The 22512-nt window shown below is 43.6% G+C and overlaps 4 protein-coding genes across 7 annotated transcripts; 2 read left to right on the top strand and 2 right to left on the bottom strand.

Moving 5' to 3' along the window:
- Nucleotides 1–39: 39 nt before the first annotated feature.
- Nucleotides 40–6146, bottom strand: mutyh (mutY DNA glycosylase). The gene is made up of 15 exons (XM_075485209.1): nucleotides 5939–6146; nucleotides 5112–5233; nucleotides 4857–4896; nucleotides 4708–4781; nucleotides 4565–4606; nucleotides 4398–4469; nucleotides 4071–4184; nucleotides 3600–3697; nucleotides 3371–3515; nucleotides 3167–3254; nucleotides 2903–3082; nucleotides 2518–2663; nucleotides 2283–2432; nucleotides 1558–1608; nucleotides 40–620 (listed from the first exon to the last, which is right to left on the bottom strand). The coding sequence occupies exons 1-15, from the start codon at nucleotides 6048–6050 to the stop codon at nucleotides 474–476; spliced, it is 1581 nt and encodes a 526-aa protein (XP_075341324.1). The 5' UTR covers nucleotides 6051–6146; the 3' UTR covers nucleotides 40–473.
- A 263-nt stretch (nucleotides 6147–6409) lies between these two features.
- armh1 (armadillo like helical domain containing 1) lies at nucleotides 6410–9766 on the bottom strand. 3 transcript variants are annotated; one of them, XM_075485205.1, is made up of 11 exons: nucleotides 9383–9766; nucleotides 9013–9081; nucleotides 8773–8939; nucleotides 8447–8643; nucleotides 8249–8333; nucleotides 7940–8059; nucleotides 7605–7677; nucleotides 7368–7497; nucleotides 6804–6881; nucleotides 6630–6711; nucleotides 6410–6517 (listed from the first exon to the last, which is right to left on the bottom strand). In XM_075485205.1, the coding sequence occupies exons 1-11, from the start codon at nucleotides 9586–9588 to the stop codon at nucleotides 6489–6491; spliced, it is 1236 nt and encodes a 411-aa protein (XP_075341320.1). In that variant the 5' UTR covers nucleotides 9589–9766; the 3' UTR covers nucleotides 6410–6488. The 3 variants fall into 3 exon arrangements, 2 of the variants coding, with proteins under 2 accessions (XP_075341320.1, XP_075341321.1); XM_075485206.1 differs by having other exon boundaries at nucleotides 9511–9582; XR_012772927.1 differs by having other exon boundaries at nucleotides 6507–6517; nucleotides 6630–6706.
- A 623-nt stretch (nucleotides 9767–10389) lies between these two features.
- On the top strand, nucleotides 10390–14156 carry LOC142399789 (galectin-3-binding protein A-like). The gene is made up of 5 exons (XM_075484329.1): nucleotides 10390–10478; nucleotides 10692–10764; nucleotides 11186–11377; nucleotides 11559–11934; nucleotides 12747–14156. Exons 1-5 carry the CDS (start codon nucleotides 10455–10457, stop codon nucleotides 13786–13788), a joined length of 1707 nt encoding a protein of 568 aa, XP_075340444.1. The 5' UTR covers nucleotides 10390–10454; the 3' UTR covers nucleotides 13789–14156.
- Nucleotides 14157–17032: 2876 nt separating this feature from the next.
- mpnd (MPN domain containing) lies at nucleotides 17033–22444 on the top strand. Of its 2 annotated transcripts, none has more exons than XM_075485201.1 (13): nucleotides 17033–17258; nucleotides 17802–18004; nucleotides 18122–18343; nucleotides 18684–18783; nucleotides 18872–18917; nucleotides 19046–19142; nucleotides 19230–19302; nucleotides 19396–19472; nucleotides 19930–20098; nucleotides 20897–20967; nucleotides 21082–21171; nucleotides 21265–21357; nucleotides 21445–22444. In XM_075485201.1, the coding sequence occupies exons 1-13, from the start codon at nucleotides 17255–17257 to the stop codon at nucleotides 21529–21531; spliced, it is 1332 nt and encodes a 443-aa protein (XP_075341316.1). In that variant the 5' UTR covers nucleotides 17033–17254; the 3' UTR covers nucleotides 21532–22444. The 2 variants fall into 2 exon arrangements, with proteins under 2 accessions (XP_075341316.1, XP_075341315.1); XM_075485200.1 differs by having other exon boundaries at nucleotides 18872–18950.
- The last annotated feature ends 68 nt before the right edge of the window (nucleotides 22445–22512 follow it).

Raw genomic sequence — 22512 nt, 5'->3', positions numbered from 1 at the left:
TGTGATGATTTAAAATTCTTTCCCCATTTTAACGCTCGAGCTGTTGTCGCTAACGTATGCATCTATGCAATTGTCAGATTGGTTTGGATCTAATATGGTACTCGTTATCCACAGACAGACTTTAATCCCCAGACTTCTTCTTTTTTTATATATAATTTTTATTATTCCAGTAAAAAAACACAACCTTTTCGAATATGCTTCGGTTACAGACATTAAGTGGTCTTTACATAAAAGTATGATATCATACAGTATTTGTAGCAAAGGTCATTGATTAAAAAAGCATCATTAACATTAAGCTGTTAAAAAAAAAAAAAAAAAAGTAAAAGTCTCCCAATTCAAAAACTGGGGCCCTGGCAGTCTAATGTTGACGTAAAGTGGAGACATAACAGTGATGCTTTCATATATTAATGTACACAGACATAAAAATGTTTTTAACAAAGGCCCCATGTAGGACTCTAAAGTCCCTAAGGACGCTATCCGCATTCTTCTTTCACAGTCTTGAAGAAGGAGCTGAGAGAGAGCTGCCTGCTTCCACCGTTAGCCGCAGCCAGCCTGGCCTTTTTTGAACTCTGTAATGTCTTGTCACTCTTTCGGCCCGAGGAGTTTGGCCGTTTACCGTCCTGTGTGAGACAAGCACAGATGAAGTACGAGGGGATTGTAAAATATGTCGGATTATTTCAGCGCTCGAACATCCGTGCCTTTTCCGTGTCATGCTTGGATTGGATAAACTACAATAACCGTTCGTTTGGATCACAACATTAGTCGGCACAAATACGCATTAAACAAGACATCTTGAAAATGAACACATCTACACGTCCCAGACACGTTTAACGCTCATCACTTTATTCTAGCTGCCATGATAAAAAACAGTGTGTCTCAGCCAGAGAAGAAGTTAAGGCCCATTATTTTTAGCTGTCCAAATAAGAAAACGAACATTTCCCGTCAGCATCTGTGCAGCCTTGATTATTTACTGTATACATGGAGACAGCAAAAGAAAAAGTTTTCTAACCACATCGCTGTCTGACTTAGCGGTTTAAACAAGCGCGTTATCTAGTTATCTCAAAATTAATGTTTGCTTTCAGTCTGCCTGGATTCGGTTCAACAGGCTGTAGAGGCATCAGGCCACTGCCCTCGCTTTCATGGTTTACCCTCATGCAGCGCCCTTTGACCTTGCTTAGCTTCTACAATGCACTGTGTTTATCATTCACCCATTCACACACACGCCAATTACTGCATATCTGCATTCTATAAATATGCAGTGATTTTCTCTATAATCCCACACCGATGAGCATATCAGGGTCAGGTGTGTTGGAGGTGCAGGGACTCGGACTGAAAACCTTGCCGCTGGGGGAGGACCGCTCAACCCACTGAGTCGCAGCCACGCCGCTTTCATAAAAAGTCGGATTTTTTAAAAATATTTTAGAGAACAAGGTCAGTTTAAAACAGCATTCGTTTCCATACCTACAAAGGTATGGGCAAAAAAACGAAGACCAGTTTCCATGTTGTGTCGGAACCATGTTACTCGCAGGGGATCATCAAACAAATAGAGGGGCTTACCTTAGAGGTTTTTTCCTTTGGGGCGTCCACAGAATCAAAAAGCTTCACAATCTGCAGGAGAGTTAGCATGCAGCATCAATTAGATCCTTCACACGGACTATCGTGTCTATGTAAAACCAGAAATACAGAGCGGTGGTGCCTAGACGTCTGAGTAACAGAGAGCCAGTGTAAAAGGAAGAGAATGTTAGTTGGGCATTAATGGTGCTTAATGGGAGAAAGCACACTGTATTGTAACTGTTTTTCATTTTCACTTGCTTGATTGCTTTTGTGTAAACAATGACAATAGACAATGATAAAGCTCAGACACTGGTACCATAAGTCTGTGTGCATTATAAATCTAAACTTTGATCTTTTAAGAGGACATTTTGATTGAAGGCCCCACCACAGCCCCTCAGTGACTGCCACAGCAGCCTATAGTCGCTACGTGCATCTATATTCACATATATAGTACACTTAAGAGTACACAGTATAACATAATACTGTGGTGACCCACAATAAGGAATCTAGGAGAGACATTCAGCAGAGGGCTTGTACCTTTAAGAGCAAGGGCTTATGGGATATGCCGGTTCCGGATTCTAAACTGTTTACATGTTGCCTAGTTACGGTGCCAGTTACCGAGTTACCGTTGTTGTGTATTATTATTGTTTTGTGGAGAGTGAACGGACTCGACTCACCTCTGTCTCCTGTCTCATCATTATTAGTATTTACGTCTCCACAATACAAACCTTTTTCTGTCCCGTGGACACAGCAGCGTCCTGCAGAGCAGGTCTCGTGAGCCACTGTGTGTTTTCAGTCTGCGTCTGTGTGTCCCTCTCCTTCAAACGCACGCTGTAAACCACATAGGTCTGGTGGATGTGCGAGAAGATGTGCACGACCTGCAAAAGGACGCCCGGGATGTGACACGGCTACAGAAACGGCTCATTTGAATAGAAAAAGACAGCTGCTGAATGTCGAGCTCACCTCTCCCACATACTGGAGGAGGCTTTCCGTCAAACGGGCTCCCAGCACTCTGCTGATTTCGTCACACAGACTCCTCTTCCGTTTCACCTCAGAGTTTTCCTCCTGCAGCAGGAGACTCGGAAACTCCCACAAACCCGCCAGCAGACCTGATAACCCACAGACACGCAACGCTACTACATATTGAATTCAATCATGAAGTTAACCCAAAAATGGTGCACTTCCACTTTTTGTGTCTATGTGTTTCTGTATCTTGCTTTTCTGACCGCATGTTAAGGTCATGAAGAAAATCTCAGTCAGAACGATGGGAATTTAAGGTGTCGAGTGATTGGAATTAGAGCCTTGCTCCAGATCTCAGAGCCTTTCCTCTGACCTCAGGAGCACTGACCCTTGTTTGGTCTCTGTACCAGCAGGTACTCTTCTCCCTCCTCTCCCGTCCTGGTCACCACACAGGTCAGAGTTCGCTCCACTCGGGGAGCCTTTTTTGCCGGCTTTCTGGGGAAGTTCTGAACACCCAGCTCATCATCCCAAGGCTCCGAGGGACACAACTGGCACGTTCCAGCGTTCACTGAGGCAGAAGGGAAAGACACGTGTGCTTTAGTGTCAAGGAATCAGGGCGATGAAGAGGAGGGAGGAGGAGGAGGAGGCTTACTGCAGTCTTCTATATCAGAAGGGACTGAGATCTTCTTGTTTAGCTTCCCCAAAAGCTTCTTGGAGTTTTGCTCTTGTTTGACATGAACCTGCACAGACACATGATGATAAAGCTCGGAAGGTGGTAATATAACTAATGAATGTTGACCTTTCAAACAGCCTTTCAGCTTCTTCAGCAACAGTCAGCGCTTAAGATCACGCGCACCTTTTGATACGAGCGGCAGTGCGACTGGACGGGACACTGGCTGCACAGTGGTCCTTTAGGCGTGCAGACTCGTGCTCCAAGCTCCATCATGGCCTGGTTGAAGTCTCCTGCTCTCTCTGGATCCACCAACATATTGGCTAAATTCCTGAGACAAGCGGCATCATCGGTTAAACCGTCATTACAGAACAAAGGCACTGTCATTCCCATCATGTGTGAACATTTGTCTCACCAAAGAGCCTCCGTTACTGCAGGACTTGTGCTGTCAGCCCCGATGGCCCTCAAGCGGCACAGCACCCGAATCACATTTCCATCTACAGCTCCAGTAACCTAGGCAACAGAGACCACGGACTGACTGACTGAGTTTTTTTAAGTTTTAGCTCTTCACAAAAACAAATCTGAGTTAACGAACAGGAACTTAAAGGGAAATATTTAACATCACATTATGCTGAGAATCCTTTCAAAGCTACAGTGGCCCAACGTCTGGAGTGTGTGGACATCCCCAAACAACGAGTTTCCCTCCTTTGTGCGGCTTTGAGAAGCCTTTACTAAAAATATATATCGAATACATTTTCATAATTATAGAAAAAAAAACAGCCTGGGACCAAATATTTCCAAACCCAAGCACATGAGCTTTCAGTTGGCTCTGCTTCACAGGAACACATGCAGCTTCTGGTGCAGACATTTATGTATCTTGACCAACCTGCCCCAGCGCAATAGAGCCTACAGCTGCAGCCGTGTAGCGCCCAACACCTGGCAAAGATTTCAGGAGGTCATCAACTGTCCGAGGCATCCGTCCCTTCAGCTCTGACACCACCTGAGAAGAAAAAAACAAAAAAAAACACAGTAACACAATTAAGTCTTAGAAAACACAATATGATATCTGAACAAATTGCATCAATCCAAGTCATTTATTCCTCTTGATGTGTGCTACTGTGGTAGTGAGTGGAAGAAGGGGCAAAGAACAGGTGTAAAATGCTGCTATGAACGCTAGAATTGTCAGCCGACGTAGAAGACGACCTTCACCAACCTTCTGGGCTCCTTCGTGCAGCCTTCTTCCACGGGAGTAGTAGCCAAGCCCCGCCCACATCTGGTTCACCTCCTACACACCAATTAAATCGATGCATTCAGAGGGACAGCAGTGTGAGTGTTTTAAAAATTCACCAGCTTCGCACACGCGTCTTTGTGAATCATCACCTTGAGTGTTGCTGCTGCAAGATCCTGCACTGTGGCCCACCTCTGGAGCACGATACAGAAAGAGTCCAATTTATAGATCCCACAGTATAACACCGAATACTGGTACAGCTCAAAGTACTAAAAAAAACACAGAAATTGCCTACCTTCATCCATCTGTTGTAGTAGTCTTTCACTGTGGACACTTGAGTCTGCTGCAGCATTATTTCCGAAACCCACACTGAAAAACAATCAAAGAAACGTTCAGTTTAAGAGTAATTAAAGCAGCGGTGAAAAAGAAAAAACATCTGCTTACCGGCATATGTCCTGATGTTGGGATCTGACTCCGTCACAGCCTTCAAAGGACAAACAGGGAGCCAGTCAGCGTCGTTTTTAAAGAGGCTTCGTGTTCACTTGAGCATCATCAAACGTGTGCGACACTTGGCCCTTTCAAACTCTGAGTGATACTGAGGCATATTGTGCCTAACTTACATTTAGAATCAAATGGCTCACACTTTCTAGCCCAATGTAGTAAAATATAAGTTTGTTTTTTTTTTGTTTGTTTTTTTACCAGAGTCCTCCATGGCAGCTCTCTCTTCTCCTCGTCATACCAGCTCAGGAGCTGAGAGCGCAGCCGCACGACATCAGCGGGCTCAGAGAAGGAGTGGTACGAGGACGGATTTGTGGCGTTCTCTGGAAGAAAGGCACACACCTGTCATTCTTTTCACTGTTAACAGACACTTTTGGCCTGATCCGCACACCTTTCGCCACTTGCGCCTTGAAGGTGGGCTGTGAGGGCCCAAAGCATAGCAGCCAGAACATGTCTGGTGGATCTGAGGTTGAGTTTTGGCATCCACACTGAGTCAATGCCATTATTCAAAGCCAAAAGCAGTTCAACTATTCTTTGCATCAAGGCTTGAGAGAGTAAAAATCACTTACATTTTGTTGTATAAATATCAATTAACAGCTGAGATCACATATATCCTCCAAACAGGCACGTTTCTATGTAAGATATGTAGATTTTCTAGTTAATATCTGCATTTTAAGAAGAGGGTGGACGTTATAATAAGTTGTCATAGACATTCATCATTGGTTTACTTGTTGTGTTACCAGAGGATGTATCTTTATACTGTTGTGGTAATCTCTCCTTGGCTGCAAATCTTCTGTGTTCTGACACTCTTTTTATGTCTAGAATTGCAACTGTGTTTTTGTTGTGCGGTTGTTGTTTCCCACTGCACTGTGATTTTCAGCTGACGTTTGTAATGTACAAAAGATGGCAGACACAGCTGGAGCGAACATCTCATGGACGCCACAGGATACTGTTTCACATCACTGCGTGTGAATTAGGCACTCCGAGAGCCTCTTTTCAAATATACTAAAATCAACAGGGTGGTATACCTTCTTTCACCGCTGTCTTTGACCTCTTCCGCGTCAGTGTTGTTGTTGTTGTTCCCACCATCTCAAATCTGGCTCTTTGGCCTTTAGACATCGCTGAACGTAACCTGCTCATTATCAAACACCAACTACAGGGACTTATTTTATATCTGTCCGCTCCGCAGGACCGTGTTGTTTACCTCGTGGGCTCATTTCAGCTCCCGCCACGCAAAGAACCGACGGGAGCACTTTGTCCAATCAGCTGTGAGGAAACTAGTTACGTAGGTGAAGCGTCACCTCCGGTGGGAGGGTACAAATAAAATCTTACGTAAAGGTGTTCTTTACATCTTATTACGGTATGTACAGTGAAATGGCACATTATATATGGTATATTATTTTGTTAAATCCAGTATATATGTTTTTTTTTTGTTTTTTTACTTAAATAAAAAATCTTACCATTCAAAAAAGGGAAACAGGAAAAGTTATGAGTCAACATTCTTTTAATAGAAAATGAACCGTAGTCACATTAGATTTTGTGTTCATCCACACAAAGTAAAATCATTTCTTCTCCTGCTCAGCAATCAGACATGTGACCATCTGGAGCTGAAACACAAAGTTTGACAGGGAGAGACTATCAATCTATTGATCTGACAGCAGGAAATAGAGAAAAGTAAGACAAACCTTTGTCTAGCTTTTGATGAGATAAAATCATTACCTTTAATTGTGTCAGCCTGATTTGACAGCAGGGTCTCAGCTAGTCTTTTGTCTACTTTCATGTGGAACGCATCAGCTCTGTTCTGCGGAAACAGGGTGATTAAATTTGTTGGCGCCGACTTCCAACGGCTTTCCCATGAACTGTTGTAATAATTGGTAAGTTAATCAAGCTCACCATAAAAGCTGCAAAGAGCGCGCTGCCCATGACTCTCTGCACGTGTTCCCCAATCCGTGGGAAAGAGCGCACAAAGTGCTAGGCAGAGATGCAAGAAGGCACTGAGAGTTAATCAAAACATTTGTGCGAGGGTACAGGATGTATTTGTATGCACATGTATGCCGGTTTGCATTTGAGTATGACAGGCACACATTAGAGCCGGAACAAACCTAAAATATGTCTGTCTGACTTTGAGAACTCCAGCTTGTGTTTATGCCCAATTATGTGGTTTGTACTTTCTGTTTTCAATTTTGTGTAAGAAGAAAACAATGGGCTTTACTGGAACACAAATTACTGCAAAGTAAAACAGAGTTTTTGTTGGTACCATCTGTGTATTTTATTGGAAGTATGCATCATTGCTTAATCTCCAAGTCGAAGCCCCTCTGTGGCTTTTTATGTAAAAAAAAAAGAGTCAATTCACAAGTTGGGTAGAAATCGTTATAAACCACAGCGGACTGTGTTTAGAAAGCAGTGATGTGTGTGTGTATGTGCATAACGAAGGCGTAGCACATGTGCAGTATGTACCTCCAAGGCCAGGCTGGCTTGTATTTGGGCATCGGTGTGTTCTCTGTTGCCCATTGCGTACAGAAGATGCTGGATCACTCCAAGAGAGAGAAGCTCACGACAAAGCTCTTGATCCTCCTCAGCCAACAACCTTTAACACATCGGACTCCGTCAAAAAAAAAAAAATCATGCTTGCCGGATAACAACAGCTGAAAATAAACTAGTAATATAAAAACATGGGCCGGTGTGTTTAAGCACCGTATTGCTTTAGCTGCAGCAGCTTGTTGCACAAACACAGGGAGAGATCCAGTCACCTTCATCATCTCAGCTTCTAATGGATCACACAGGGAAACAACACGTATAAAAAATTCAAATGTGGCATATCAGGTCTCGCCGTACGAGTCCGGCTGTGTGCAGAAGTGACACATACGTTTCAGAAACTGCAGAAATCTTATGCAGGAAGCTAGTGATTTAGCTGAGGAAGTATTTAAATAGCGTCCTGTGTTGTCAGTGTAAAGGGGTTAATTTGCAAAATATGTCTTTACGGAACAGTTTAATTCTAAACAAATCAGACATCCAGGCAACGGCGTCACCTTCTGTGATCTGCTGCTGCTGCTGCACTTCTTCTGTCACGGGTCTCAGCAGAGCCACCAGTCCAGAGAGCAGCGTCGCTTTCACATCCTGACGCTTCAGGTCCAAGATCAGATTAATAGCTGTCAGACAGAAACACAGAGAGAGAAGGTTAAAGGATGAGCAATCCATAACAGGATGGCAGTTTTTCATGCAGGCCCACAAGGGTAAATCTGGCATTTCACAGGGTTAAAAAAAGTTTCACAGAACAAATAAAAGACTTTGCTTAAAAAAAAAAAGAACCAGCCTGATTTGGCATCTTCTTCTCTTACCTTCATGCTGCACCTCCAGGTGCAGGGACCTGAGCATGTTAAGCAGAGGCGCTACAATGCTGCCGTCGGCCGATTTCAGTTTCAGCTGCAAGCGAGATTCATTTGTAACCAATGAAAATCAGCTCCCGTTTTCTGTGTACATATCAAGGTAAGGATAACATGGCGAGTTGGGAATTCCCTCTGAACGTCCGGCTTTACCTGCACGGTGCGTAACGTGTGCAGGACCACCTGCTGGACTTTAGGTGAGGCACAGGTCATGAGAGCGATCAGGCTTTTGTAAATTTGGTCTTGATGTTTTGGGTTTCCATTGGAAAGGGATTCCAGAAGGGCACCCGCTGCCTGCCGGGTGTCAGCTTTTTTTGTCATGAACAGGCATTCTGCTATGACTCTCACACCTGCAGATACATCAAAACGGATTAAGGTGTCAAGAGATAGATATACTGAAAATGGCAAGAAACACGATTACTGAGACAGGGGATATTATGGCATGCGTGAGTGCAGCTACACATGTGTGTGGAATTTACCATGGCTTTCACAGATCAACTCTTTGCAATCGCGACCAGAATTTGAGACTGCGAGTAGAAGACGAAGGGCTTCAGCCTTGTCAGCCTCCTTTATCAGAGAGTGGCTCAAAATATCCAGGAGAATGAGGACGCCCCCGTCCTCCAGGAACTCCGTGAGGTACTGATCACTGTCAGAAAACACATTATGTGGCCACACATAAAGTACTTTACAGAGTGAGATGCAGCAATGAGTTCACTCACTGGTTAGAAGTAGACAGGAAAATCCCAATAGCTTTCAGTTGGAGTCCCAAGAATTTGCCAAACATGTATCTGCATGAATGGTAAAGGACTGTCTGAGTGGATTGAGAAGACTTACACACAAACAATAGACTAGATATAAAAGACAGTAAACTGGCTCCCTGCTCATTCTGCTCTGGGTAACATGTAAACAACCTGACGGAAGTCCATTGGACTTGAACATTTATTATATGTGACGTTCATCAGTTAAGTTAACACATGTCCAGTGCAGTACAGACCCAGCGATGTGTGTTTGATTTGTCAGTAAGTCAGTTACACTACTGTTCGTCGAACAATACAAATGAAGGTTAAGCTACAGTGGTGGGTGGGATACGTAAGTCTCATCCATGTGGTGAGTCGAGCCAGGAAGAGACTGGCAACCTGCGCTAACTCCAGCTCCAGCTCATAAAACGTCCTCCCTGCGTTTTGAGACAGAAAGGTGCTCAACATGCGGCTACGAACCGTGCCGTCACCGCGGTCCCACTCTCGAAGAAAACCGAGCACCTTGCCGATGTTTGCTTGTTCTTCTCGCGCCGACATCGTTTTAGTTTTTTTTTTCTTTTTTTCTGCTTCTTGACTATGCTAACGTCACTTAAGTTTCAGAAAACCAAACGACAGTTGAAGTTCGCAAAAGAGCGACATATAAATAGATAGATAAAAATTAGTGCTTTTTCTCGTCAAAAAGGCATTTCTCGCGGGCTTCACCCCCCTTTACTACTTCCCGAAAGCTGTTTACAACAGCACGTCAATGGTCGCTTAGCAACAAAACCCCAATGTGTAGCAATCTGAACGTGCGACCACAGCACGAGGAACCTGCAGTAGATAGTCTTTAATGGAACATATGCCATGTTGTAAATTGTTTAATATTGATATATTACATACACCATGCGCATGCATGGTCTCCGTTTGGCCTTTTGTGTTATTTCTTTATATTGACCGGTAATTATTTTAAGAATGTAGCCATTCCAGTCATGAGACTTAATAAAAACGGGAACTGAGTTCTCGTTCTAGCCGAATAATAAAGCAATATTTTACGCTTACATTAGCCTTTTAACTCTACTTCTTGTTTCAATTTCCATTTCTCAGTCTGGTGGACATGATTACTACTCTTTTCAATTAGTTAACATCCACTAAAGCATCATTAAAAAAATATATATATATATATATATATATATATAAAAGTCGCATTTGATTCGCCAGCATAATTAGAACAAAAAGGTGGCATCAGACGACTTTTTTTCAAATTCTTCTTTGACTCGCCTTGATAGGGTGTGGTAATTTCTGGAAAATGACCTCCCACAATAAATTCAACTGTGCAGGTTTATCCACTTTAGTTTTCTCCAGTCCCAAGTTCAGTCTTCAAGTCACTTTTCACAAGGATCAGGAAGCTGCCACACATCATTCTTATGTGTATAGTAGCTATAGTTGAGGTAAGTTTTTTTTATTATCTTAATCAGACAAATGCATGGAAAGCTGATACATTGCATGCAGTTTGTGATTAGGGAGAAAAAAAACATAACAATTTGAAAATAAATGAAAGATTGTTTTGGTAAGGAAAAAAGTAAAAATGGTCTCTAAAATCTCAAAACGTGAACGAGACAGCATGTTCTTACAACTTTTCCTTTCCCCCCTCTTTTTCCCAGAGCAGTTCTATTGAAATGAATGGAAACACTTTAACACTCGGTCTCTTCCTGCTGGGCCTCAGTTTGTCCACTGGTGAGTTAACGGTTGATTTGTTTCACATCAAAATGTGTTGCTATCATTTTATGTCAAACAAAAGTCCCACTTTGCCCTTCTTCATGTCCGTGCCTTGGATCTTACAAATTTAATTTATTGTATGATTGGTATAAAGCAAGGTGGCCTTATTTTCTCATGAAAGCGGAGGAACATTTATAGCTCAAGTTGTACAGAATACATACAGTTATGAATAAGTCCCGTTATCTGTAAGATTAGTTACATCTGTCAAACGCTGTTGTTGCTTGTACAATAAAAACAAACTGTACATCTTTTTTTTTACATTTTTATGAGAACCAAATTTTTACATTTGTATATACAGACGTATTAACTCTTTTTTTTCTATTTGAGTCCCAATCTTTGGACAGTGATGACTAAATCTGGCTGCCGCATTTTTCTTTAGGTCATGAAGAAGGTTTTGTGAGACTGGCAGGAGGTCAAGATAACTCCGAAGGGCGTGTGGAGATCTTTCATGACGGAGCTTGGGGGACTGTGTGCGATGACAGCTGGGACATAAATGATGCTCACGTTGTGTGTCGACAGCTCTATTCCCCCGGTGCAAAAGAAGCTCCAGGATCCGCTGCTTTTGGCCAGGGTAATACAGCTTACTCTGTCAGTACTGTGTGAAACTGCAGGCAAGACAGTACAGCTCAGTGCATGTATGAACACTCATGACGTCAAAAAATACTCCACTTACATGATGCATTTTCAAGACAGTGTTTGGAAAAATTGCTAATGCTTGTTAATATCTCTCACTAATTCACATTTTGTCTTAGGGACTGGTAACATCTGGATGGATGATTTAGGCTGCAGTGGAACAGAGAAAACCTTGCTTCAGTGTTCGTTTCCAGGGTGGGGCAAACATAACTGCGGTCACGGTGAGGATGCTGGCGTTAGATGTGAAAATATCCGTGAGTACGCTTTGGAACACAATGCAAGCCTCTCTGATCAGCTGGGGGAGCTGTTTGACAGTGGACATGACATTGACTTAGAAATATCAGTGGTGGTGGACAACAACACTGTGGAGACGATCAGTGCTCACAGGCTCATACTTTATCTGAACCCAAGCCTCAAAGCTTCACGGCCAGACTTCAGCAGCCTCAACATCGACGTCGCTTCTGACTGTGTTCAACATGCCAATGCTTTTATCAGGTAAAATGACCTCACAGCATTTGTATTTAAAGGGATAGTTCGCCTCTTTTGACATGAAGCTGTATGACATCCCATACTAGCAATATTGTGCATGAACATTGACTTACCCCCTGCTGCGTCCTGTGAGCCGAATTCCAGCCTCGTTTTGGTGTTGACGAAAGTAGTCCGGCTAGTTGGCTGGGAATACAAAAATAAAGCGTTTTGCTTCTCAAAACAATATGCGTTCAAAAGAGTAATACATTTGCATCACAAAATCGTCCTCCGGGAAAAAGTCAAACCTCACAATCGCTTGGCGCTATTTTTGCCTCCCTTCATATCAATGCGCTCAGCCACCTAGCAATAGCTGCACCTGTTACGGTGTTTACTGCTCGGAAGCAGGGGAGTGCTCGGTCTGCACTTCGGTCTGCATGGTTTACACAGCCCGTAGTGATACGAAGGGAGAGAGAAATAGTGCCAAGCGATTGTGAGGTCTGACTTTTTCTGGCTAACGATTTTGTGATGCAAATGTATTACTCTTTTGAACGCATATTGTTTTGAGAAGCAAAACGCTTTACTTTCGCGATCCCAGCCAACTAGCCGGACTACCTTCGTCAACGCCAAAACGAGGCTGGAACTCCGCTCACAGGACGCAGCAGGGGGTAAGTCAATGTTCATAAATGATATTGCGAATATGGGATGTCATACAGCTTCATGTCAAAAGAGGCGAACTATCCCTTTAAGCTTAAATTAAGAGCAGATTTTTATCTTCAGCCAGCCACTGTCTGACGTACACTCAGTGTCAGCTAGATCTAACAAAATGTTTACAATTTCAGATACTTCTACACAAGAAAAATTAAGGTCACACTACCCTCTGCCTATTGTATTCTCAAGATGGCTTCTGACTGGGGCTTGTCAGAACTTCAGAATGAAGCAAAAACTATTTTCACACTGTTTCTACCAGAGGACCCCACTTTCCAGAGTCAGAACTCGTTGTTCTACCAGTATGCAGTTCATACAGCTGACGAGTCTTTGCAGGAGGTCTACCTCCACTACCTGGCGTTGAACTGCGAGGCGCTGATCCAAAGCCCAGCCTGGACCGACCTTCCATTCAATCTGGTCCAAACTCTTTTGTCCCGCTCAGACCTCGTGGTGCGTAATGAAACCGTCATTTTACATGGACTGGAGACATGGGCAGCAGCTCAAGAGAACACAACTATCCCCGAGGTCCTTTTGAAGCTTGTCCGCTTCCCAATGATATCAGCAGAAGACTTATACAAACTTGACAGCCCACGGTATTATAGCAGCAAGATGAAGGGGTTTCAGTTCAACGCTCTGCCACCGAACATGCTGCTCACTGCCGGTGTGACAGAAGAACAGGACATCTACACATCCCGGCTTTACACTGCCACACTATGGAGCTTCACTTTCAGCACTCAGGAGGTCAGAGCTTACAAGGATTCTGGTCTCTACCTTTCTCAGGGTCAGCACATCAACAGTCTGACATCTGGTTTCCAAACACCAGTTCATAACAGTGCCTACTTTGCTTTACACAGCATACGATGGGAAGCAAAGGTGTTTATCAGCGAAGAAGACTGCACAAGAGAAGGTGTCACTTGCTCCTCTCTGCCAGCATTTAGTTTAGCTATTCAGGAAAAGCCGAATAATTTACCCAGTGAGATCGAGGAGCGTATTCATTACAGAAATAAGCTTATTGTGAGGTGTGAAGGGAGGTACGTGTCATCCGTGGGTGAATTTAGTGGCACTGACAGTGACAGCCTTGTATACATTCCCAGCATCACAGAGCAAACCTATCCATGCCCCTCGAGCGTGTTCTCGTACCAGGTGGTGGTGAGTCCTCAGTACTCAACAGATTAGTTTTGGCATAAATAGCACCCAAGGCCGTCTTGCGTTTACACAAGTCTGGTTGATTTTGAGTCGTTTTGGCCGATCGTGTTTATAAAGGCTGCTTTATCATATCTGAAAATTTTTTTGTGTGATAATGAGTGAAGGAAAAATGTTTGTATGTCTGGTTTAAATTCTTTCGAATACAATTCATTTTCTAGATCTGACACAGTCTGTTGTAAAAGTTATGAAAAGATTTGATCGCTTTCATTATATTACTTTAATTTGTGAGGTAACTTTAAATGTTTACTCCATTTAAAAACCCCTGGCAAGTGTATAAGAGCTGCTATGAGAAGGGTACAGTCGATGTTTGGTGGAACTTGGAAATCCTAATGCAAACACAGTTGGATTAAATAACTGGATGACAACATCAGCCTCAATGTGTCAACTTTTTTCCCCCACTGGTAATTATTTAGGATTGAATTAAATTATAACTGGTCTGATAAAGTATATGATCCATGTTTCATAAAATGTGTATTGTCTCCAGAAAGCAGTAACAGCAAAAATGTGACAAGATCTCAGAGAACGCCTCCTCTCACAGGCAAAATCTTCATATTGCAGTTTGAATGAATCTCAGTCAGCACCTAAAATGAAATGGGTTCTCCCATAGCCCATATTTCAACTGCCCACTCGCTTTCATGAAATTCAACTTGGTAGTTTATACTAGTTCTGTTAACAAGCAAACAAAATGCCTCTCTGAAAGTCCCCATTAAAACAGCTTGCACAGTATTATTTGCCATTGCAGATTTCCCAGGAATAAAAAAAACAAGTTATAGAGGATGTCCCCGCCCCCAAAAAGCCAGTCTGCAGTGATTGGTCAGCTCCAGTGGCCTGATTAAACACCGCCCACAATTCGGCATCTGCTGTGCTACTATTCAATATAAAAGAAAAAAGCATTCCATCAAATCAGAAACATTTCAAAATTGTTTTCCATTAAATTAAAAGCCATCAAAAACAAATAAGAATATCTACAAAATGGCAGTTTAGTCATTGTTGGGCCAGTGTGGTGTATGAGAAACATATAATGCAAAATGGATCATACATGACCACATTCACAATCTCACACGTATAGATATTACACATCAAATTCGATCTCACGAGGACTTTAAAGCTCAAAGACCAACATAGTTGTAGGTCTATGTTGGTCTTTCCTATTTCTGGGCTCAGAGCAAGTTTTTTTTTGTTCTGAGCCCAGACCAAGATCCAGCATTCAGGAAATCCTCTATGAACGTTCTCCAAAGTTATCCTCATTTCACAAAATAATCTTCAGAGAGCCTTTCAAGAACATGCCCTGGGTGTTCTTTAACAGTGCTACACAAATAATCTTTACATTATGTTCCAAGACTTTTTTTTTTTTTAAAGAACATAAAAAGGTTTAGCTAAAGGCTTCTTTTAAGTTTAGAGGAACACTCTAAAAAGACAAGGGACCAACACCACGGGAATCCCCAATTACCCAAACGTGCATGTATTTGGACTGTTGGAGGAAGCCAGAGAACCATAGACAATAACTGAGATACTATATTGTAGTTAAAATTCACTGTTTCAGTGCACTTCTTGCACCTGACATTTTTGGACAAATGTGTTGTTGTTTTTTGCTAAACCACTAAACCAATCTATAAACCATTCAAGCATAAAAAGATTAAGATTAAGATTACTTTATTGTCGTGTAGTCACATGAAATGTGACATGAAAAGGTCCTCCACACCTGTTGAACATGCACATGCACAGGGTGCACACTCATGGAGACAGTTGCCATACACTGGAGCAGTGGGCAGCCAATCACAGCGCCCGGGGAGCATGGGGTACGGTGTCTTGCTCAAGGGCACCTCGGCCGTGGCAAGGAGGTGGACCGCTCTTCAAGGGTTGTATCTTCACATAACAGACAACTTAATAAGAAGCTATTTTACAGTTCCTTTCGGCACTTTGTTACCAGCACCCTGTTGGAAAGACAGAGCATGTGTTCCCATTTCTTTAGTTGCAGCTTGGACATGCAAACATAACGCAGTTTGGCAGGCAATATCATTACCAACGGAATACCATCTGGGAAGCATCCAGTTGCCAACAACTTCATTTTTCAGCTTGACGATGACCCCAGACACACTGCCAATTCAGTAAAATACCTGGATCTTAGATTGGCCTCCCCAGAGCCCGGAAAGGAACAAAAGGCAGCCAACATCCAAAAGAAGAAATTTGGGATGTCCTTCATGAAGTCTGGAGAACTATTCCTGAAGACTACTAAAATGACAAGAGAGCTCGTCTAGGGTTCAGGCTGTGTTGGTCATACCAAAAAATTTTTTAATTTCAAGCTCATTAGAATTGTGCAAACTCTGTTTTGCCTTATTCCCTTTATTTTCATTTACGTTTTCAGATATTTCAGTAAATCACTGCAGCTATTTCCCATGTTCTCTGTGATATGTAAAGAAATGAGAGGTGGCTCAAGACTTTGGCACAATTTTTTATTTTTTTCTGTGTATTTCTTTCAATTCCATATGGTCATGGCATGTTCTCTGAGGCTTATTCCTCTGAAATGTGGGTATAAACCCAAGAAAATGAGCAACAGGTGGCGTTTCAAAATTCAGTTTGATTAAGTGTAGCCTAAACGGTTTTCCTCAGACTCCCCATGACTACGACCTTTTCAGAAAATGATAGGCGACACAGCTGATGTTATCTGAATAGGGCCAGTTATGCCACCAGGTGGTGGTAATAAGAGGCAGAGCCGGCGAAGACGTACTGCCGGACGTTTGCTGCCCTCCGCAGGCTGCTTCCCGGTAAATGTGCTTCTTTTCAGAGATAAAGAAGGCACCTCTCGGTGTGGCGAAGAAAGCCCCACAGCCCGACACAGTGTAGCACGGGTCAGTGTCGGGTTTTAACAGCACGGTAAACCATTGTCTGGTGCTCGTGTGCAGTGTTTCTAACACAGAAATCCCCCCCACAACCTCCTGGATGCACTTTTAATCTACCAGAAAGACAATAACGGCTGCGCTCACGTGCACGAAGCGACTCTTGATTTCTCCGAAGGAAACGCAGATTTATCGGCACATTGTTGAGGTTTTGAGACGTTTATTAGGCTCCGGCATCACACCGGCTGTTTGTCTAGTCTTCAATAAAGGTAATAAACGAGTAAATAATGGCAAATAGACCGGCATTGGGCACGTCTGACAAAACCCGCTCAGAAGAACACAGGGAGAGTGACAAGGACGTGGAGAGGGAGAAAGAAAGGGGAGGGGAACTGACATTAAAGCAACACAACAAGGAAACTACACTGCAGAGCCACAGACGCCTTCATTTTATGTTTTTGAATAATAGCCGCTGCTAGTGTTGGCGAAGTGTCTCAGTGAAAGCAGCCCAGAGCTCCAGCCCGCACAGCCTCAAGTGTCTTGGAAAAGAGCAGCTTTGGACCGAGTTGGATTTAAAGGCGCTCTCCGTCGCTTTCAGAGATATGGGTGAGAATAATGAAAGAGGGCTTTAATTGTGATTCCGAGAGAAATTAACTGAGGGGGAGCAGCATACAGGCCTCTTCTTGCGGACAGAGCCGTGCCCTAATGGGACGTGAAGACAAAGCTCAGCATAGCCTAGCCGCAATTAATGAAATGCCATTAGGTGATATTTGGGCTATTTCGGCCACTTGAGGGGTCCTTCCAATTAGAACAGGATTGCTATCATTGTAGCGTGCTGCGTTTGTGACCGGTGGTGGCTGCCATTACTGTGGAGCTTCCACTAAAAGTCACTGTCATTACAACAATGGACATCGCACAGACTTCCTCATGTGACTTTTAAATGCAGATGTTTCACTGGTAGCCAGGTGCTTCACTCATTTTAAACCTCGAGTTATGACCTTTCACAAAAAAAAAGAAAGGAGAAAAAAAAAACATGAACGTGCATCTTAACCAGCCAGGATGCTGGTTTTGTTTTCATATCAACATTACACCCACATCACCCTAGCAGACATGGTGGCCCCCTGTGTGTGAATGTCTGTGCGTCTTCAGGCTCAGAGCCACCCAGCTCCCCACAGGTGGTGGAGGATGGAGGTGAGGAGGATGAGGAGGAGCTGAGCGGGGCTGAGGAGGCAGACTTGCGGTCCAGCTCTGGCCGGGGCTCCCTGCTGACCCGGAGAGGCATCACCCTGCGAGTGCTGCTCAAGGATGGTCTCGTGGAGCCCGGGGACGGCGTGCTGGCCATCCACTACCTGGTACTGGCGAGATCACAGCTGGCTAATAATGTTGTTATCCATTATTCATGAAGGTGCTCCACCATGTCCATCGGATCTGCAATATAGCAGTGGCTTCTCTGTCCTCTGCTTGCACAGGGTAAGAACTTTGTAGGAGACCTGTTGACTGATGGGAAGATCCGATGGGTGGAAACAGGCCAGATCTTCAACTCCCCCAGTGCCTGGGCAACACACTGTAAGCGTCTGGTCAACCCGGCCAAGAAGTCTGGCTGCGGCTGGGCGTCTGTGCGCTACCGGGGACAGAAGCTCGTCCAGTACAAAACCACCTGGCTGCACAAGTATCAACCCAGCGCAGACATGGTGAGAAGAGGACAGCGACAACTCTGCTTCTAACTTATTATTCAAGTTTTACAGATAGAACAACATGATGAATTGTTTTTTACCTATCTTAAAGATCAAATGGGCCAAAAAAGATAGAGAACGACTTAGTGGGAAACTAGTAAGAGGTTTTAGGAATAATTTGCTGCCCTCACCGTGAGCTAAAGTTGAACATGGCTAATGAAATGCAGAGAGAGGGGAAAGAAACATAATAAAATTGGTCAAGAAGAAGCACATGAACACTACTTTGTTCATGTGTAATGAGCGATCAGCCTGCAGTTCATTACACCCCTTTTTCTCATGTTTGTCTGCATGATGTCAGAGCCTGGTGAGTGAGGAGGATGATGACGAGGACGAGGAGGAAGGAAAGACAGCAGTGCAGGCAGATGAGAAGAACAAGAATATGAAACCTGGATTACACGGTCTCTTTTTCTCTTCTCCTCTCGTCTCGTCTCCTCTCGTCTCGTCTCGTCTCAGAAGGTGGTAACGCTCATCTTCACTGTGTTACAGATGTAATGGTTTCGCGGAGAACCGACAGAGAGAGGATTCCCGTCAGGTATTGCACGTTAGGCACCAGGGATGCTGCCAGGTACCATGTGTCTCCCAGTTAGATTTCATGTTTCGAGTGTGCTGTGCACGAGATGAATTCAAATGTGACAGACACTTGTAACCTTGACTCCTCAGAGATCCACACACGCTGGTGGAGCTGTCAGCCTTCTCAGCCATCAACAGATTCCAGCCTTTCAACGTAGCCGTCTCCAGTAACGTACTGCTGCTAATGGTAGGCGTTGACCTGTTTTAAAGGATGAAAGTAAAGATGTTAATGAGTAGCTCAGAGATACAGTTAAATGCCTGTCGGCCTTTATAGGACTTCCATTGTCACTTGACCACTAGTGAGGTGGTGGGCTACCTCGGTGGACGATGGGATACCAATACACAACGTGAGTGTTATCCTGAAATAAGTACTGGGAGATCAAACTGTATCTGTCCTCATCCGCATCATTTTTTTCTTCTCTGTGGCGGCTGTGTTCCAGTGCTGACCGTTTTAAGGGCTTTCCCCTGTCGGACCAGACTGGCAGACAGAGACTCTGCCTCTGCTGTTGAGGAGGAGGTAACGCATAAACAGTGACTCTGTAGTAAGAGCATGTACATCTTCTTTAGGAGACAGAATGAAAGGAACCACACAACAGTTCACCAGTCAAAACCGTGAAAAAAGAATGTCACAAGACATACTGTATGTTGCAAATTTGGAACTTTTTTTTTTTTTAAACACGTGACAAAACAACAACATTTGGTGAATGTTTTATCCTGTGTTGTATTTTCTTGGTTTTCTTAAACGTTCTTGGGTTTTGTTAAACATCATTTCTGAAATGGTGCCCTTTTCTTGGATTTTTCTCTCTTTTTTTGGTCTTGCTGTTGTGTTGCATGAGCCTTGGAAAACATTTATACCGTGCGTACACTTGAAAGCACGTCCCATCTACTTAATGAATTTGGATTAAACTACATTTTGAGCCAGTCGGCCTACCGTATTTAACAAGTCACTGTCCATCATGTTTACTTTGTCCCAGATCTGTCAGAACCTGTTCATGCGTGGACTCTCGTTGGTGGGTTGGTACCACAGTCACCCACGCGGTCCAGCCCTGCCGTCGCTGCAGGACATCGACTCCCAGATGGATCATCAGCTGAGGCTGCAGGGCTCTAACAATGGCTTCCAGCCCTGTCTGGGCATAATCTGTGGTCAGTGCCGGTAGTTGATGCAGTGTGGCAAAATTATGACATGACAGAGTGTTTAATGATTACTTTTAGGCATACTACAGTACGTGAAATAAGACTCAAAAGTTGTGCCGCAAAAGAAGAAGGTGGGAGAAGAATAAATGGATGGCTGAAATATAAAGAAGATAATAGGTGGAAAAGAAGAGGTTTAGGCTTGCAACAGATAGTGGCAAATCATTGATGTTACCACTGTTAATAAATGGCCAACAAGTAGCGGGGACAGTGTTGCACTTTCATCTGACGTGTGAGGTCTTGGTGAACTGAAAATAAAAGAACACAAGTGTAAACAATTTAGCAGTTACCCCTGGGCCCGGCATAAACTGTTGAAAACGCTCATAAACAGCAAACGGGTGGTTAAAGAGTCTCCTTGAAACAGGGACAAAAGACCTGCGGTCTATTTTCTAGAGGTGGGATCCCCGTTAAAGCGTGTTCACAGGAAGAACGAAACGGGAATGGTTTTAACCTCCGTGCTATTTCTATTATTATTGTTTTGCCAGATCATAAGAAAGAAGAGTTAGAGAGGCTCTGTGAGGAGTTTGCTGTAAGAGTGAATGTAAAAGATGATTAACTCTGCAAAGAAAGACTTGAAAGAAGAAAAATCACAACTTTGAGGTCAACTATAACATTGTAGCTACATTGCAGCTCATGTCACGATGGGACGTTTGATTTCCAGAGAGGAACAACTTGTATTTACTGATGTAAATGAAGGCATCACCACTGTCAGGTTGGTTTATGGCCTTATAGCTTTCTACTTTTTTTCAGGTCCATATTACCACGGAAACCAAGGTGTGGCATCTACAATAACTCCATTCTGGGTCGTACCACCACCTGAGGTGAGCACACAGACATCAAACAATTCACCTTCTTATTTCATACTTTCGTGTCGTAGTCTCGTCCATTCAGAAAGACATTTGTGTGTCCTCCTAACATCATCTCTCTTTCTGCAGCAACGTTCCAATGACTACGGTATCCCAGTGGCTGTGGAGGTCACCTACGTACAGGACAACTTTCTCACCAGTGATGTTCTTAATGAAATGGTACCAACATGGCAGCTCCTGTCCTGCAAATCTGTTGTGAGGCATTTACCTAAGAGCTGTAAGTAATGAATCATATTTACACTTCCTCCACAGATGCTGCTGGTTGACTACTACAGGGCAGCTCCGGACCTCGTCCACTTCAACCAGTTTTGGTGCCCCGATACGACCATGATGGACAAGATTAAGGTACGATGACATAAAGACGACCAATTCCTGCTCACTTTGTCCCTGAACAAACACAAGTTGGTCCAGCTGACTCGTCTCCCTCCACAGGGCTCGCTGAGTTGCCACGCCCCCAAGGACCAGGCCTACTCTCAGATCTTGGAGCACGTCTACAGTCAGCTGAGCAACATGCACTGAGGTCTGCTCTGCGCACGGCTGAGCTCCCTTCTCAAGTCGTTCCATTTCAAACACCTCATCTGCGGAGTAGATGTAGTGTGACGGGTGTACGATGTAATATCTGCTTGAAAAACATAGATGCCTTGAATGCTCTCATGCCTGAGTGACACTTAATTCAGACGCGCCGTTGTTGTGAGTTCAGAATACACTTCAATGACAGTGGGGGTGCTAAACCTGTGATAATCACACTAGAAGTTGTACTGTATTTACCAACTGTGATATACAAATGAAACCAAACATCATCCATCCAGAAAGCATGAGAATAGAGAAAAATAAGAATTCCTGGACACTGTATAGAGGGATTTCACGGTTAGAAAACAGCCAGTCAGGATGGCTTGCTACATTTTGGACCTATGTACCCATTTCTGAAAGCATCTGGTGTTCTGATCAGATATTGCCAGATGTGGACCATGTGAACAGTTATGTCCTGTAACTCCCGTTATAGACTAAACCAAGAGAACAGTGGCCGGGGGCGCACAAGCAGTGCGAAATACAGTATACTACGTTGTATTGTCTACGTATGCAAAGGTGTCCGTATTTGAACTAAACAGTACTCTGCTAAAGGTTTTGTTCATGTTTTTGTTACTTAAGTTAAATTTAAGGGTTGTGGTGCAAGTAAATTCAGAAATCCAATGCAACAGGTGTGTGTGTGTGTGTGTGTGTGTGTGTTGTGAATGTGCCTATCTACTGTCTACCTAAGCAGGCTCTGTGAGACATAAGTCCTGTTTGTTAGGACAGATATTTGCTTCCTCTTGACCTGTACTGTATTTATTACTAACTGTGTGACAGACGTGTGTGAGGACAGAGCAATGCCTTAAGCCTGCTGATTGATGATCCACCAAGCATTAAAATATACACACTGGAACTATTCAAACGTGCCTGTCAGCTCTTTGTTCACTTGTTATTTTTTGCTCTGCTCCCACCGCTGCGTTCAAAGTCATA

This window comes from Odontesthes bonariensis, chromosome 15 (genome assembly GCF_027942865.1).
Source record: "Odontesthes bonariensis isolate fOdoBon6 chromosome 15, fOdoBon6.hap1, whole genome shotgun sequence".
Classification (NCBI taxonomy): domain Eukaryota; kingdom Metazoa; phylum Chordata; class Actinopteri; order Atheriniformes; family Atherinopsidae; genus Odontesthes; species Odontesthes bonariensis.
The sequence above is the reverse complement of the archived record's forward strand: the minus strand, read 5'-3'. Positions and strand labels throughout refer to the sequence as shown.